The 17,502-nt window shown below is 38.5% G+C and overlaps 1 protein-coding gene across 2 annotated transcripts in view; it reads left to right on the plus strand.

Annotated features, from left to right (window-relative positions):
* The window catches only part of KLHL2 (kelch like family member 2), a 58,177-nt gene that overhangs the window by 39,480 nt on the left and 1,195 nt on the right, over positions 1-17,502 (plus strand). Inside the window, exons 6-14 of one of the 2 annotated variants that reach the window (XM_042871810.1) lie at positions 5,902-6,011; positions 7,208-7,324; positions 8,239-8,388; positions 9,209-9,326; positions 10,492-10,689; positions 11,371-11,472; positions 12,360-12,488; positions 16,548-16,688; positions 16,783-16,926. In XM_042871810.1, coding sequence (XP_042727744.1) covers positions 5,902-6,011; positions 7,208-7,324; positions 8,239-8,388; positions 9,209-9,326; positions 10,492-10,689; positions 11,371-11,472; positions 12,360-12,488; positions 16,548-16,688; positions 16,783-16,926 — 1,209 coding nt within the window. The remainder of the gene's footprint in view (positions 1-5,901; positions 6,012-7,207; positions 7,325-8,238; positions 8,389-9,208; positions 9,327-10,491; positions 10,690-11,370; positions 11,473-12,359; positions 12,489-16,547; positions 16,689-16,782; positions 16,927-17,502) is intronic. The other variant, XM_042871811.1, reaches the window with a different exon arrangement.

The raw sequence follows: 17,502 nt of genomic DNA on the forward strand, positions 1-17,502 counted from the left end.
ATATTTAAATTCTTTTTGTTATATTTGCCATTTAATGTTGAAGAAAAAGAGCCAGAAAGATAACTTTTGCTAACAGACAACAGTGACATAAAAAACAAATGATGCAAGTGTAGATCAAACGTGATTAGAAAACTGAGACTCTGAAGCTGCCTTCCAGTGGGACTAAAATCCCAAATTGCATTCAAATTGGAGCTTCATAACTGCGTGATGGGGCTGGTCCTCTGGCTACTAGATTTCTATAATCTGGGAGAGCCATTTATGTAGGCATCATTATCTGATGCCTATCAAAAGATCTGAAAATAGTGGATGCTTGATACAAATGATTTGGAATTAGCTTCCCTTACAATTAGATTTTCTGAGATCCTGGGATAAATTGGAAAGGCTATTTGCCATACAAGGCAGCCGGACCAGAAGAAATACTTCTCATCTTTGATGCTGAAAGTATCTGTTCTTCCTTTTTGTACTGTTTCATAACTATGCTTTTAGCTAAAGGGGGTCTCAATAACCAGCTTTATACAGCCAAGCTGTTTGGCCTTAGTATCGTTCTGAGAAACTTTTGATGGGGAATCTTAGCCTGGGCTGTGAAGCACAGACTGCTAGGTTGTACTTAGCTGTGGTACACTGCATGCTGCGTGTACCATGCCTAAAACTTGGAGCCCTGACTAGATCTGGAAGCATGCATGTCTGCTGCAAACTATTCTGGTGTACGTTTGTACTCGTGAGATTTAAAGGACATATTTAGCAGGATCTTTCTTCCAATTCTTTTCTGAGTAGCAACGTCTGTTGCTATGCTTCTGTTACCTTGGCTGCTATGAGTTTCATGGTGTTCTAAAAAGCAGTTGTTTAAGCATAAAATTAACAAGACAGATTTTTAAAGATTGGTTTCTGCTGTGTTTAGTTCTCGCTGGTTAAATTGGAAAAGCTTGTCTGGGTTCCTCTTGTCCAGTGCCTTGTAATAAGCTATTAGTAAAGACCTTTTCTCACAAGTCAGAAGTGTGACACTGTGAAGTCATAATTAAAAAAAAAAAAGTTACACTAATTCTTCCTAGATGTGCTTGAGATGCTTGAGAAATTATCACTGTTCTTGGAAGTGAATGTAAGGCCCAGATATTTCCAAGCTCCATGCTCTGCATCTCTGTAAAATAAAATGAATGTTATCAGTTGAGGAAGAAGCTGTGTTTCTGGGAGGCTCCAGCTGGCTTTGTAGCACTAGCACATCAGAAAGGCACAAGTACTCTGTTTAGCTCCGGAAACAGATTTCTAACAGAGTAGAAATAGTTGGCCTATAACACAAAAAATGCTTGCAAAAGAGAGTTGAGATATTCGATGGTGATCTTTTGTTTCCCAAGCGAATAGATGCTGGATTACTGTCATGCAAAGATCTAAAAAGTAGGAGGGCTTTTTTTTCCTTTTATTAACTGCAACCTATGCCACTGATAAGCTCCAGCCATATTTTTCATGTGTTAATGCAGCTGTGGGAAGATGCACTGGGAGAAGATTTCTGGAAGCGTACAATATATTGAAAAGTTTGTTTGGAAATGCATATTAAATAGCATTTTTGTATTCCAGCAGTCAGTGATGCTAAATGATTGAAGCCTGCTGCTAATTGAATAGAAACGTGGGCAGTTTTCAGTACGTGGAGAAAAGCATTGGGAACAGACATTGCTATAAAAGCAAGTAGGAGATGAGTTGTAGACTCTTTTTGTCACTGTGACTCTCTAGAAGGCTTTGCATCTGAGGAAAAGATTTTTTGTGTTTATTCCTTTTATTGAAAGGAGATCAACCAGGGGTTTGTCTGTGGGTATATAAATGAGTGAAGTAGTCTTTGTGAATTAATCCACAAATGTCTGTAGCATGAAGTGTTCTATGCAAACTTCAGATGCAGTGTTTTTTCCCTGCATAACTGTGAAATACCGAAGTAGTGACAATATCTCTCACACTATCGAGACGTGTACCTTTTGGACAGGAAAAGCTCCAAAAGGAAAAAGTAATTGATGTCAAATGTCCACTATTTTCAGATCTCTCACCAGGTATCAGATACGTGCAAATGGCCAAATCCAGCAGCCAGGAGGACCAGCCCTTTTGGTCAAGCACTTACTACTGCTGTGTGTATGTGGAACGAACGCAGATCTCCAAGCTCCTGATGAAAAGTGCCAACACGTGGTACTTGTACAGCTCCTCTTATCTTCCTTTGCTCTGCACGTTAGCTATGTGCAGTGTACTTCCAAGCATTTTGGTACCAGCTGCTTTCACATGAAGAACTTCCGCTTTGTCTCTTCAGTATGTTCTTGAAGCTGAAGTCCCAACCTACTGGTACAGAGCAGACGAGGACACATCTTCATCTCCCCAGATACAAACTGGGTCTCTGCCAGTTGTGAAAATGTGAAAATCTGTTTTTCACATGCAATTGGAACAGATATTTTAGGAGCTTCCTAAAATTGAAGGATCCTCTTATTTTTAAGGCAGGTTTAAGTTCTGATGATCAAGAATTCTAATTCTACTTGCTCAGAAAGTGGGAATTTGGGAGCCAAGATCCTGTAGCTCATAAGCCAGCTTACTTCCAGGCTGCTGGATTCTCAAGCCAGCTGGCTTCAATATCTAGGTAAAGCAGCAAGAACTCGGGCAAGATTCCAGTATGAATTTGTGAAAGTTGCACGTTGTGTGCAAAATTCTGGTTAGGAAAAAATAAGTATTTTATCCCCATATGAAAACTTCTAGCCAAATGATTCTATCTGTCTGCTTATCTAGGAAACGTTAATAACTGCAGTAACGTTACCTACTGCAACAAATAAAAACACAGCTAGTTGGAGGGAAGAGATGCACAGAACGTTTGGTGATGTCAGAAGTTTCATGATGCTTGATGTTGATATCTCAGATTGTCAAAGCTTTCAGGATTTGAGTAATATAGAACAATACAAATCCTAACCCAGATGGTGAAAACATCACCCAATAATATTTTTCTCTCGTAATTGTTATGAAAGTGAGTCCAGATGGAGTTTTTTGAATTCTTAATATGGGATCATATTATTTCAAAGTAAGATGCTGATATCCTTTGTGTCTAAGGAAGCAGAAAGATTTGAGTTCCGTACACATTTTTATGGAATAGGAAAAAAAAAGCCTCCTGTCTCCAGTGCTTGAACAGTTTTAGATAAACCACTGTTGGCAGATTTAATTGGTGTTCTTCAGTTTCCTTATTTTTTTTCATTTCTTATTTTGAATAATCCATTTTGTTGTGATTTCAATTGGCTTCTGCCAAACAGTTACCTGTCAATCACTTAAGATGGTCTCCTTGACAACAAGAAAAGCAGTTCTGAAGAGGCAAGTGATTTCACTTCACCTTCCCACTTATTATTTTTGCATGAATAAAATTTAAATAGCAATGTACCCTCCTACTTCTTGGCCATATGCATTACTTCATGCTTTAAGCACAGAGGTGGCATCCTGTAAAATAACCTCTTATTTTTTGCTCAAATACTGTATTTTTTTAATAATTTCTCCTACAATTATTTTGTTAGTATGAGGAAAGACGACAGCTTCACCTTTGCAAATTACATCAAAAATTCTCAGCTTTTTCTCTTTTGGTTATGGACTGGATTTCTTCTTTTTCCTCACAGCATGTCATAAATCTAAACCACCTTTTGAAAAGAAACAAAAGTCTCTTGTATATAAAATTAGTTCTAGATGACGAAGTGTATCTTGTTGAATGCGATGCTGTTGGGTTGGCTTTCTCAAAGAAAGGTGAACAAGGCTTCTTTTCTGCCTCCTTTTGAACTCAGCTTCCCTGTTCTGTCAAATGTACCGTTTTATGGTATTGTTGTTTAAAACGTGTGGTTCATCAGGAAACTAATTTATGCAAGTTAGAGTTTTCAATTTCTGTGTGTAATGTGCTAACAGTAAAATTAAGCAGATATTTATTTCAGTAAGTGTGCCTCTCAACATTCTACTCAGGCTCAAGAAAATTCATATTTGTAGTCTGAAAAGCAAGCAGACATAAAGATTGGTAAGGAATAGAAGAGTAATGACTGTTATAGCAATCCATTTGCTTCTCCTCGTCTATTCTCTTCCATAGCCTGAAATACTACGGAAAATACTAGTCTGTATTAGGAGAGAATGTTGCAGAATTGAAGGGATTATCATTACATGTATGAAAAGGCTGGTAGGATAAGAGAAAAGGCAACGACTGCCTACTTAGAATAGAAATGAAGGGTGAAAAGAGTAACAGTTCTAAGTAGATTGTGACTTATTCTGTCACATATTGAGCATTAGAGCACGTTGATGTTACTGAAGTCTGATCAGTGGTGAAGTGTGTGTGAAGTTCAGATGCAGGGCGTCTACTTTGATGAAACTAGGGACACATCAGTCAATAATGTAACAGAGGTCAGAGGACTGGATTGTGTCTTCCTGAAACTCATTGTTTAATGAAATGTAGTTAAGGTAAAATATCATCGTTCTGGTTCCCAATCCCTGATTTTTCACAGTTATGGTGAGATCTTGATGACAGAAGGTTTTATTATCATTTACGTATGTTACGTGTTCTTGAACTTTTGTCTGAAGCAATTTATATTGCCTGTTTGAAGGTAAGCAGGATAGAGAACTAGAAAAATCATGCTGCACTAGGTTTACATGTTATATATTGCACATTATAAATTATATAGTGTTCTCTAATCTTTACTGCAGTTCAAAAAAGCTGTTGTACCTTGAAAAAGTCAACCTGAAACATGGGACTTGTTGATCTGGGAGCATTCAGCATTGTCTAAAATTTCTCCACAGATTCCAAAGGATGGTTGAGGTGGGAAGGGACTTTTGGAGGTCCCCTGGTCCAACCCCAGCTCCAGCAGGGCCACCCAGAGCAGGCTGCACAGGCCCACGTCTAATTAGCTTTGGGAGATCTCCAAGCAGGAGAACCCATTGCCTCTCTGGGCAGCTGTTAAAGAAAAAATTTGTCAGGCATCAAGTTCTATAGTAACATCAGTGGAGTGGCAGAAAAGGCTTCAGAAAATTCTTTAGTTTGGATATATGTGTTAACTTTTTAAAACATTACTTGAACTTTGAGTGAGCTCTTAAATTTCCTGTAAGAATTGTTCCTTCTAACTTTCGTTAAGCCTAGTTGAAGAGGGTGAAATAGCAGTTAAGTGGATGGAGCTACTTAGCATGTAGGTGAATAGCTTACAAAGAAATTCTAAAAGAAGGGAGAAGACAGGTGAGTAACTGAACCAACAACTGGGTTAGGTTACATGCTGTATGCTAAAAGAAAGCTGCTGGTTCTGCAGCCAGTTCATGAAATTTTGTCAGCTTTGTTTAAAGCTTTGAGACAATAAAAAAAGAAGAGGAAAAATTAAGCAGCTCCTACACCTTGTAAAGACTGAGGTATGTAGTGTGTTTATGCACTGAAAGAAGCTCTGAGAGATGCAACAGGATGCAAACCTGTTGGACAGCTCTTTGATTTGATCTACGTTCCTCTGTGTAACCGCTGGTTAGTTGTAATGAATCAGCCCTTGTTCATTTTGAACTGCAGGTTTAAAACGTTTGTCAACAACGTACAGGCTGTGTTCTTTCTCTGGAATCTTTTTTGCTGTATTTGTGTGTGCTTTCAAATATGAAGTTAGCAAAAAGAGCTTTAAGTAATTGTCAAGGACAAGCATAGAGTAGAACCACTGAAAACATTAAATTGATATGGCTGCTACTGTTAGCATATATTTTAATATTTCAGTTATTTTGAAGAATATAAATACTATATATAAGTACTTTTACTCTATATAAAATGTTAAGCTGCAGCTTCCAAGTATGATGGAGTAGCATATATATGGAATCATATTCCCTCTTTTTCTTCTACTACTCCAATGCTTGGTTTGCTGTGACTTAGCACTCTATGTTAATGTACTTTTATTCCCCTCCAAACAGAACAGCACTTTTCTGACGTTGTGCTTAGTGAAGAATACCTCAATCTTGGTGTAGAACAGGTGTGCAGTCTGATATCCAGTGACAAACTTACAATTGCCTCAGAAGAGAAGGTAAGTCCACCTATATTACACTATTCTGATTTTCCTTTCGTGTAAGAAAGTAAGCTTTCTCTTACTGCTCCTGAAAACCATCTGGATGAATTCGTTGTTTCCTTAATGAAATTAAGCACAAACTGTGCTAGTCTAAAGGATTTTTCCCAAAAGTGTTGTCAGTTTGGTGAAAATTGATCTCCACACGTGGAAATCCTACAATTGTATGAAATCCCTTAAGGCTTTGTTCCTTGAAAAAGCAAAGTCAGTTCAATGGAAATTCCTTCTCATCTTCAGCAGAACAAGGAGAGTTCTTGCTGTGATTGCCCATTTTTAATGAGGCTGTTTAGACGAAGTGAAAATTGTGCATTGTAAAGGAGGTGGCTTGGTAGCTTGATACTACCAAACTTGAATTTGAAGTTGTTTAAGTTCTGCTTTAGCTAGATCTTACCCTGCCAAAGCTTGTGAAACTGATCTGTGAGTCTAGCAGATCTCCTTGAGCCTCAAGTGATTTTTTGTTTGTGTAGAGGCATTTGCTTTCGGCCTTTGAATCTAGCAGTGAGCAGTTAAAAATCTGTTATCCTTTTTCCAATGAGTATGTAGTTTGTAGTGACATCTCTGCTCAGATGAACTTAAACTGTATTTTAAAGCCTGTTTCAGTGCTGACAATGATGGGTCAGTTGTGTTTCATGTTAAAATATTTTTTCATAATGGAGAAACTCTCAATCTAAGAATCATCTGCTTAAACTGTAATTAACAAAGTCAAGTTCCCATAATACTCTGAAGCTCCAGATGTTGTTACAATACAATGCTGATAAGGTTTTAATGCTCAAGCACCTAATGAACTGTTGTGAAATACAGGAGAAACTAGACTTGGTGCTGCTTCTCCTGCTAAGACTCCATGATGATAAGTCATTTGAGTGGTGGCGTGGCGTGCCGGTTCTCTAAGACAAGAAGAGAAGCATGAGCATTGTGATAACTCTGCTGTACTGTTTGTTTAGACAGTATTACTGGGTTTTCAGTATTAATGATATCACTGTGTGCACTCTGTCAATGCAGCACAACTGCCCTTGATTAGATAAATACAGAAATAATTGGGGCTGTAACTACTATGGTCTTATGTTAGAAAAGTAAAAGCTAATGTTGGAGACAGACTGATACTTTTTGTACTCACGGATTTGTAAGTCAAGGGACTTGCATTTGTTTGTTTTTGGAAGGTATTTGAAGCGGTGATAGCATGGGTAAACCATGACAAAGATGTAAGGCAGGAGCTAATGGCACGCCTGATGGAGCATGTCCGGCTGCCTTTGCTTTCCCGGGAGTATTTAGTTCAGGTAAGCAAAAAAGAACACTAATTCTTGAGCACGTGAACACTTGTTTATTTTTTTTTAATGCCAGGTGGATAGTTTTACATTTAAACAAAGGTTTCACGTAATGCATTGCTAATGGTAAAAAAAAATAATAATAAAAGAAACCACTACCACATGTGCACACATGTATGCATGCACACAGTCAAATAAGAGATTGCCACATGAAGGATGCCACATGTAATTTATTGCTTTGGATGACTGCTTGTCACAGCATACTAATAGGCTGAACGATTTAATTTTCTGAGGCCAGGACAGCTTTCATTTGTAATATGATCTTTGATACAAATCCTAAGAGGATTTTAAGTTTCAGAATTATGTCTGTTAAATTGATCAGGGCTTGGTGACAAAGAAAATGTTTCTTTACCTGGTTCACATAAGTTAATTCTGTGAGATTACGTTGACTGCTTTGGTGTCAGGTCAAATATTTGAGATTGAGAATACAATTTCACCATTAACATTAATTAATAGCTCCAGTAGCAGGTTGCTAGTATCTAGTTTTAGAAATTCTGTCTTTATGAGATGAATTTCTTCCACTTTGTTGTTGCAGGCTGCTTTAAATTCTTTTCTCTCCTCCAGTCTACCTTTAAGTGTTTGTACTTGAAGAGCCAAGAAAGGTCTGATTGTGAGCAGTCGCTTGCTATTGTCAGATGCTCTTTCTTCCACTTACTAATTAAGAGAATCTGTATCCTCTGATTCCTTCTCAGTGACTGCATATTGCCAGCACATACATACATTTGTGCCTAAATGGTTAAACTGTTAGCAAAAATTAAGGTAATCTGCATTTTTTTCTGTGATACAGGCCTTATTACACTTCAGAGTATGGTTTGTTTTACTTCCTTAACGTGCTCAGACCTTGTTAAACTTCTATTAAAAAACAGAGAGTTGAAGAGGAAATACTGGTTAAGAACAGCAGTGCTTGTAAGGATTACCTCATTGAAGCTATGAAGTATCACTTGCTGCCTACCGAGCAACGAGCTCTGATGAAAAGCACTCGAACGAAACTGCGAACACCTGCCAGCCTTCCAAAAGTAAGACCCTTGTTTTTCCAGTGCACTTACTTCTTCAAATTCCATTTTAACAGATGTGACAGCATTACTATCACTCAGTCCAGTAAAATAATGAATAGCAGAAGAGCGTGTCTAACAAAATACAAGAAGTCATTAGCTTTACAAGCCATGTAACTGGTGGAACAGTTCTTTTCCTTCCTGCTCTACCTTTCTCTCCAAAATATATATTTTGAGGAAGTTCTTCAGCGTTTGTGAAATACACGGTGATGATCCTGTTGTTGACTAAGCAAGCCTGGTTTAAAAATAAAATAAAATTAAAAAATGGACCCATGCTTCTGAGTCATGGCGCTTTATTTTCTTCCAAAGTATAAAATTCTGCTCATTTAAAATAAAGAGTGTGCGTGTGTGTGTGTATAAAATGCTCTATCCAGTGATAAAGAAGTTTTGTTGTGCTCTCATGGCAACTGCAATAATGGAAAAGGAGATTCACTTTTTTCCTAGCACTTTTACCTCCAAGGAACCAAATACGGCTGTTCTATGACGGATGTTCACAGTGCCATTGAACATCAGAGCTACTGAATTCTCCTACCTGCATTCTGAGTATGAGGTGAAAATGGAGCAGAATTGTGCCTCGTTCATGAGAGCTTTAAATTCTTGTTACTGCCTGCTTTTGTACCTGAGGTATTTTCTCTGGACAGAGTTAATAATTGTGTTTTTTGAAAAAGGAGTTATGCCTACGTTGCGAGGCCCAAATTGCTTGTCTAGGAGGATCACCCTTTGGTTTTTACAAACAGGTGCTCTCATATTTACAGATAATTAATAAATATCATCTCCCTTTCAGTTGATGATGGTAGTTGGAGGACAGGCACCAAAGGCAATTCGCAGTGTTGAATGCTATGATTTTAAAGAGGAACGCTGGCATCAGGTGGCTGAGTTGCCTTCCAGAAGATGTAGAGCAGGTAAATAATGCCCAATATTTTGTTACGTTGATTAATGCTTCAGACTTGAGCTGTTCACATAAAGCTTCCTACTCTATTTCAAACAGTAATTGAAAATAGTTATCTGAGAAGAGCCATGTCTTGACTTCAGTGATTGTCCGTAAAATTTAAATCATGGAATCTTAGAACGGCCTGGGTTGCAAAGGAGCACAACACTCATCCAGTCCCAACCCGCTGCTGTGTGCAGGTCACCAACCAGCAGACCAGGCTGCCCAGAGCCACATCCAGCCTGGCCTTGAATGCCTGCAGGGATGGGGCATCCACAGCCTCCTTGGCAACCTGTTCCAGTGCCTCACCACCCTCTGGGGAAAAAACTTCCTCCTCATATCCAACCTAAACTTATCCTGTCTCAGTTTAAAACCATCCCCCTTGTCCTATCACTGTCCACCCTCATAAACAGCCATTCGCCCTCCTGTTTATCCACTCCCTTCAAGCACTGGAAGGCCACAATGAGTTCTCCCTGGACTCTTGTTCTCTCCAAGCTCAACAAGCCCAGTTCCCTCAACCTTTCCTCACAGCAGAGCTGCTCCAGCCCTCTGCTCATCTCAGTGCCTCCTCTGGACCCGCTCCAAGAGCTCCACGTCCTTCCTGTGCTGGGGGCCCCAGGCCTGGACGCAGCGCTGCAGATGGGGAATGATGTACTTGCTAATCTAGGTAGACACAAGTTTGATAATGTGAATTTAATTGGTATTTCAGTTCATAATCTGAGAATAAATTACATCAACTGCCAGTGATACAGAGGATAAATATATGGAAATACTAATACATTATAATAATTAGCAATTCTATTACTAACATACCTTAATATTATTACGTTAGATGATGAATGGGAAGAAATGACCACCTGATACCAAAAAGGTGAAAGTGTGATGTTAAAATATTTGACATAGCTAAGCAAGAAGAAATTCAGTAAGCATCACTTTCAGGAGTGTGAGACGTTATTAACAAAAAGTATCACAACTTCTAGTACTTAAATTGAAGGAAGTGTGGCTCTGTGACAGTGTCAAAAGTCTGTGTAGTGAGTACTGTAAATTGTGTCCAGTATCTGCATACTTGAAGTACAGAATGAAATGATTCAAGAAACAGATTAAAATGCTCAACTTTCTTCTCCTTTTTCCTGCTCTAGGAATGGTGTACATGGGAGGCATGGTTTATGCTGTTGGTGGTTTCAATGGTTCATTAAGAGTTCGCACAGTAGATTCCTATGATCCGGTGAAGGACCAGTGGACGAGTGTTGCTAATATGCAAGACAGGAGAAGCACACTGGGAGCAGCTGTATTAAATGGACTTCTCTATGCTGTGGGAGGATTTGATGGGAGTACAGGTATCTTTGCCTTTACTTTCTGTTGATAAGTTTTCTCTACCCTTGATGCAACTGTATCAAATATCTCTTACCTGTGATGAAAGGAATGGTGAGGATAGCCTAGCACCTTGTGGTTGGAGCATGCTTTAGTGGTCTCATCCTTATACCCAGTGCTGAGCTGCAGGCTTTTCTTTTCCATCTAAGGCTTTAGGCATAATGCCTGGACAAGTTCCCTTTCAGTATTACTTCTACAGTCTAGGTCCGTACCTCAAGGAGCCTGTGAGCAGAAAAATTACACCTCTGAGTTTGTGTCTGGTGTAAACAGGGTTGTAAACAATGTTGTCTGAACTGTGGGAAAGCATACAGTCATGTGCTTCACAGGTATGTTAAACCTTCTGTCTGAAGGTTCTTCCCTTAATAGCTGCTACTGATGTGTACGTAGTAGAGAACGTTTTATTTAAAGAGAAATAAATCCCAGGGAAAATTTTTCAAAGTTCCCCAAGCTTTTACTGCTTTGTCCATTTGCAGACACCAAGAATGTGGTGACTATATTTGGCCAGCTGAAGGATACCAGTTGTACCTTTTGCAAAGTAGTTAAGTTTAAAATTAATTTGAATTGACAGATATCGAGAACCTTCTGGAAGATACACGGCATGTTGCATCTAGATTTGTAGAGGACTTAATGTCATATTGTTTTCATAGGTTTATCATCAGTTGAAGTTTACAACTTAAAGACTAATGAGTGGTTTCATGTAGCTCCAATGAACACAAGAAGAAGTAGTGTTGGAGTGGGTGTTGTTGGAGGTAAGTTTACAAGTAACATTAGAAATGAGGAGGAGAAATGCAGTCATTTACTTACTGCCTTTTTTCACTGACTTCAGATTTTGGTTTCCTCTCAACCCTGTCATTCAAATGGTGTGAGCTAGACATAGGCATTCTACTTTGTTTTGGCAAGCTTTTAGCATAGGGTTTTTTTTCAGGGTTTCAACTGTGTATCAGATGTGCCTAAGGCCAGCCAACAATACGTGCTAACCGTGTGTGCTCTGTATTATGCATGTCAGCAAAGATAAAGAGCCTGTTTGCTGAAGCAATGAGCATTGAAGTTGGTCTTTAATGACGTAACTGTACTGTTAACTCTGTTATCTGTGGGTGACTGGCGTTCAAGGGCAGCTTGGTGGTGAATGGCTTGGTTGTTGCTTGTGCAATGCACAGCCAGCTTGTGTGTCCTGAAAGAGTTTTAGGCACTTTTTTTTTTTTAACTGCATAGGAGCCATTGCTGTTCCTTATCTAAAAATGGAGAGTATACAAGTAATTTTCATCTGAATCTTTTGATGTTTCTAGGGAGCCTTTAAGTGAGCTAGCAATGTTGGATACACTTGAATTAGTTGGCCTTTGTACAATTCTTAGTTAAAACCAGAGTCAAGTGCCCTTATATGTCAGCTAGGCAGTTCAAAGTCTTTTGACTTGCACTGTTCTTGTTAGATGCAAAAGCTGTCTTTTACCTCCTAAAAATGACAAGAACCACAGTGTATTATCGTGAACTACGTGCAAAAATAGAAACTCACAGCAACTGATTGATACAAGTAGTGGGCAGCTAACTCAGAACGGTGACTTTCCCCTCTGCATGTTTAACAGTGTACTTACTCCATGTGCATCAGAAATGTACAGGTTTTTTTCTCTTACCTTTACAGGTAAACTGTATGCAGTTGGTGGCTATGATGGGGCATCACGTCAGTGCCTTAGTTCAGTCGAATGCTACGATGCCAATACAAATGAGTGGAGCTACGTGGCAGAAATGAGCACTAGGCGGAGCGGAGCAGGTGAGCGAACAAAAATCATCAGCTGCAGTAAAACTGAAGCAGATCTGTGCTTTTAGATTGTATCAGAAATATAAAAGGTAAGGTAATGCCTGAGTCTAATGAAAAGCATCAGTCTCAAATGGCAGGCTTATCTCAGGTTATAAACACAGAAGTGTCTTACAGAGTAAAATTCAGTCTGTTAAGAGTAAATATTTTCCCTTGCTTTTTCATACTTTTCATACTCTTCCCATAGCTTCTCAAGTTTACAGTGAACTACGTGTGGTTACTACAGTCACTGTAGTAGTAGCTAAATAAGGAATTATCAAAATCTAGATGTCCAGGATGAGAGATGTCATTTTCTCCAAGATATCACTTTGCCAGTGTTGGGCTGATTTATCTAGTAGCATTGTCAGATGCACTTTTCTTGTGAACCATAGTCTAGATTTCCACCTCTTTTCAGAGGACTCGTTCTGCATTATTATTTACTACAGGAAATTTTGTCCTTGTTCATCCCTAAGTTGGTATTACTGCTTTCATCTTACGACTTCCATTTATGTACCCTTCATTTCATCCTCAGTAATTCTTCTCACCACCTGATGTTCACACCCTTTAGATATGTACAGATTAGTATGTTGTCCTTCCATATTTATCCAAGATAGATCCTTTTGTTTTTTTAATCTTAAACATCCCTTATTTTTTTCATGGATTTTTTTCCCTTTGGGATTCTGAATATATATATATTTCTCTTCAGAGACATTGAAAATGCCTGTGGTATTCTGCTCTTGCTTAATGAAATGTTGTTTCCAGAGCTTCACACTGACTTTAGCATTTTCATTATCTATTTTGGACTCGACTCTCATTTACTGTTCAATTTCCTCTATTTGTCTTTTGGTATTTCAGGTTTTTTCAACTCACTGAAGTTGTTTTATTTCTGTAGATGCATCCAACGTGAACTTTTTAAAGTCAAATTGCGCAGTATTATTTTTCTACGTTTATTTTTTCACTTAGGTCACTTCTTTGTCAATTACTCAGCGGTGCTTTTTAGCAACACCTTTCACATACCTACTGGTGATTGTGCTAACCTGCTTCACAATTGGAAAAGATGTTGCTGCAAATAAAATGGGTGGCTTTCCTGTATGCTCTGTAGATGACTGATAGTTGTCCCAACTTTTCGTCTTGCCTTCCATTATTCTTTATTAATGTTGAGTAGTTTTTGTGCTGTGGTAATGATGTTTAAAGTCAATCCAAATTATTTCAGTAGTCATTATATAGAAGTATTAAAATCAGTACTGAATTTAAGCTACATAGTTTGTCATATTTCCTTACCGCCCTTACAATACTAGCAAGTAGACCGGTCTGCTATTGCTAGCAATAATATTTCTGTGGTTTTTAAATGAAAGTTATGTTAATGAAAGAAGTCTGATATGGTACTGTGAAGCTTCTAGTTACTTAGTTGGTGTATCATGAAAATAAATCTGGGATTAAAACTTGGCCAGAGCTGCAGTAGGCAGTTGTCTAATATTGGCGAGCTTTGAGGAAGATGTTTATATAAAACAGCCAAATTACTTGAATGATCACAGAGACAAACAGCGTTGGTGGGCTGCTAAGAAGGTTCATTTTGCAGTCTTCCAGCAACACCCTTTTATCTAAGTTTAAAAAATAATAGTTAAATGGAAAAAAAAACAACCCACAACCTGTTTTTGCAAGCTGTCATTGCACCTGCAGCCTGTTTATGTGCTGCCTATTTTCAGATTTTTCTTGGATTTTGAGCTACTTCTACAAGTCTAAAATTTAGTGCCTTAAATGCAACAGCTACAGGGATCTTTCTGCCCTGCCCCTCTCCTCCTGCCCCTCGCCTTACAGCTCAGGACCTTGTTCATGTAACTCCGCTACTTCTTATCTCATCCTCTGTTTAAAAAAGAAATAGAGAGGAAAAAGGTAAATCCGGTCAGTAGTTTCAGATTCACGTAATTGAGGAAAATAATCCAATGTTCTTTGGGGCCACTCTTAAATGCATGGAAAGATTCATTTGTGCTTGGGGAGCAGCGGGTGGTAATGTGGAAAAATTGTGGCTGTTGACTGAGCTTGTCTGTCAGCCAGGTATCTCAAAGCTCTAGATCTGCTTCAGCTGGTGACCAGCCCTGGTGTTTTAGGTACTCGCTAAAGAGAATTTCGTTCCTGCATTAAATCTAGGGATCTCTGTTCGTCTCAAGGGACTTAAGCCCATCTCTGCTGTTCCTACTGCTTCATCTTCATTCAAAAGCCATTTCAGAGGTGAACCCTCAGTTCATCTTCTCTAGTACCGACTGCATCTCTGTTGGTCAGTGTGTGGGGACAGATCTGTTTCAGGCAACATGTTGGGATGAGGAACTTCAGATTCAGATACAGGCTATTTGGGAGGGATGAGAGAGATAAGACAGGGTCCTGAAAATGGGCAGGAAAGAAAAGTAACAGGAGAACTCTGAAGACGGCAACAAGAAGATACAGATGGAAGGAGTAAGAAATAAGGTAGGACTTGGAAACTGGGGGTGGGGTTAAGGGAAAATGAAGGACCAAAGAGAAATGAAAGATGTTTTTAAAAAGGAATTGCCAAATAAGAAATGGCAATATGGCAAAAAAAAAAAACCTATTTACACTATGTAGGCAGGTCAGAAACTGGAGAGAAAATTCAGGTGGGGAAGAAAAATAGCAATGGAGCACATTCTTTATAGTTGTTTGCTTGATCTGTATCGCATCACACGTTCAAACTAAAAATCTTAGCCATCCTAGCTCCACAATGTTTAACCATACAAAAGATGAATGCTGTATTATCCTGTCTAATAAAGAGAGTGGGAGGAAGAAAAGCTGTCACTTAGTACTGTGACATGATAGCTAGAAATAATAGCAATCCAAGAGGAATTAAATGAACTGGGATGGGTAGAGGCGAACGTCAGTCGTGAACGGCACTGGCAGAGTGCTAGATAGCATGATTTATAATCAGTGTCATATTAAGAGCCGCTTTTCAGATTTGCAGTACTAATTAACTCCTCCTTGTTTCCTTCCTTTTTTCTTTTCGTTATTAAAATCTGTTGGTTTTCTTAATGAGCAAATCATTACCGCAGATTTATTTTCTCTTCCCCATGTAGGATAGGAGTGGTCCACACTTGCAGTCTTAGGGATACATTTTTCAAAGGTGTTTCAGCTGGCTTTTAAGGTCTCAGAACATTTTTTTTTAAGCCCAACATCCTTCCATAGTACTGATTTTTAATTATCTTTGTGGTCCATCATTCACAACTTTTAATGCCGAAAAGTTGTACTTCTGAAACCTAATATGTTTGGGTTATAATAGTGCATTATAAAGCCAGGAATAAACAAACATACCTCCCTTTTTGTTTCCTCTGTTACCATCTTTTCCATATGTGCAGTCTAACTAGCAAGTAGGTCTTGGACTAGCTACATTTATTACTTCATCCCAAGCTTATAGACTCATAAAATGTTGTAAAGTAAAGGGGACCCTGGGAGTAAAGGAGATCCAAAAAATACTTTGGGATAATTTGGAGTTTTGTGTTCTAGCAGAGGAAGGTACTCACTGTAATTGCTTATTTTGTTTCATACACGTTTATAAGGCATTCCAGCACTTCAGTGGAGGCATTCCTATTGTTTAATGTCTGTGCTCTCAGCTTTTATCCTCCATACTGCATAGTTTTTACTTTCTAAAAATTCAGTTATGCTTTATCACTTCATCAGATTTCCTTTACGTTGAATTGAGCATACTGTATTATTTACTATCATTTCTAATTAGTCCTAAGCTCCAGCCATCCTCCTGGTTCTGCTCATCTTTTTTTCATCCAAAATCTTCTACATGTTATGTTGCAGAACACCTCTGGTCCCTGTAAATAAAGATGGGCATGCAAGACATTTTATCAGTGTCTTGCATTACTCTACTGTCTCTTTATGTATCCTGACCCAAATGTCTTCTGAAATAGTTCCTAACATTGGATGAATGATTTATTTTAGCAGACATTTCTTTGGTTGTTTTTTTTTTTTTGTATCAGTCAAATGATGCTGTGGTTAATTTGGAGTGTTTTCACGTGTTCACAGGTGTTGGTGTGTTAAACAATTTACTGTACGCAGTAGGTGGTCATGATGGTCCTTTGGTAAGAAAAAGCGTGGAAGTGTTCAACCCTGTCACCTGTACGTGGAAGCAGGTTGCAGATATGAACATGTGCAGAAGGAACGCAGGTACGTACAACAGTCACTCCTCATGCTTTCATGGGTGTGAATGAGCTGATCATTAATTTTCATAATTGGTTCCCTGTCTTTTTTGTTCTTTTAGGTGTTTGTGCTGTAAATGGGCTCTTGTATGTAGTTGGAGGAGATGATGGCTCCTGTAATTTATCAACAGTGGAATATTATAATCCAACAACTGATAAATGGACAGTTGTGTCATCTTGTATGAGTACAGGAAGGAGCTATGCAGGTAACGTTGTCTAGGGTTTGTTTTTAAGACTTTTTACAGCATATTGAACTGCAGTCAGGATAAGAAACTTGATAAAGCAAGCTTTCCAGCACAAAGTAGTGTCGAAAATCAAAGCTAAGGTACTAGAATAGGTACGAAGAATTTCATGGTTCATTTCGAATAAAGACTTCAAATAATTGTTCACTAAAATGAAAGAGATACTGAACTGTATAGAAGCAGAATTTAGCGTGCAATGATGAGTTAGAAGGTTGCAGTGTGACTGGTCCCTTTTTTCCTCGGAAGAGTTTTTGTCATTGTCTCAACTTGCAGCGGTCCAATTCTGAAGCTCTCTGTGGGAAATTGCTATTTAGAAAATGAGGTGTTGTAGGAAGCTTCTCCTTTACTAACTGCAGTTTCTTAAGTTATTACAGAATCTAAGTGTATGTAAAGGATATATTAACTATAAGGGTAAGGTTGATTTTTTTTTTCCAAATAACAGAAACATTCAGAAATCTACACTGATTCATTTAAGTTTGTTATGTAATTGATGTGCTGTTAAAAATAAATGAAGAACATAGTAATAGCCTGCAACGAGCA

Source organism: Lagopus leucura, unplaced genomic scaffold (genome assembly GCF_019238085.1).
Source record: "Lagopus leucura isolate 7727_CA_CO unplaced genomic scaffold, USGS_WTPT01 Super-Scaffold_100004, whole genome shotgun sequence".
Taxonomy (NCBI): Eukaryota; Metazoa; Chordata; class Aves; order Galliformes; family Phasianidae; genus Lagopus; species Lagopus leucura.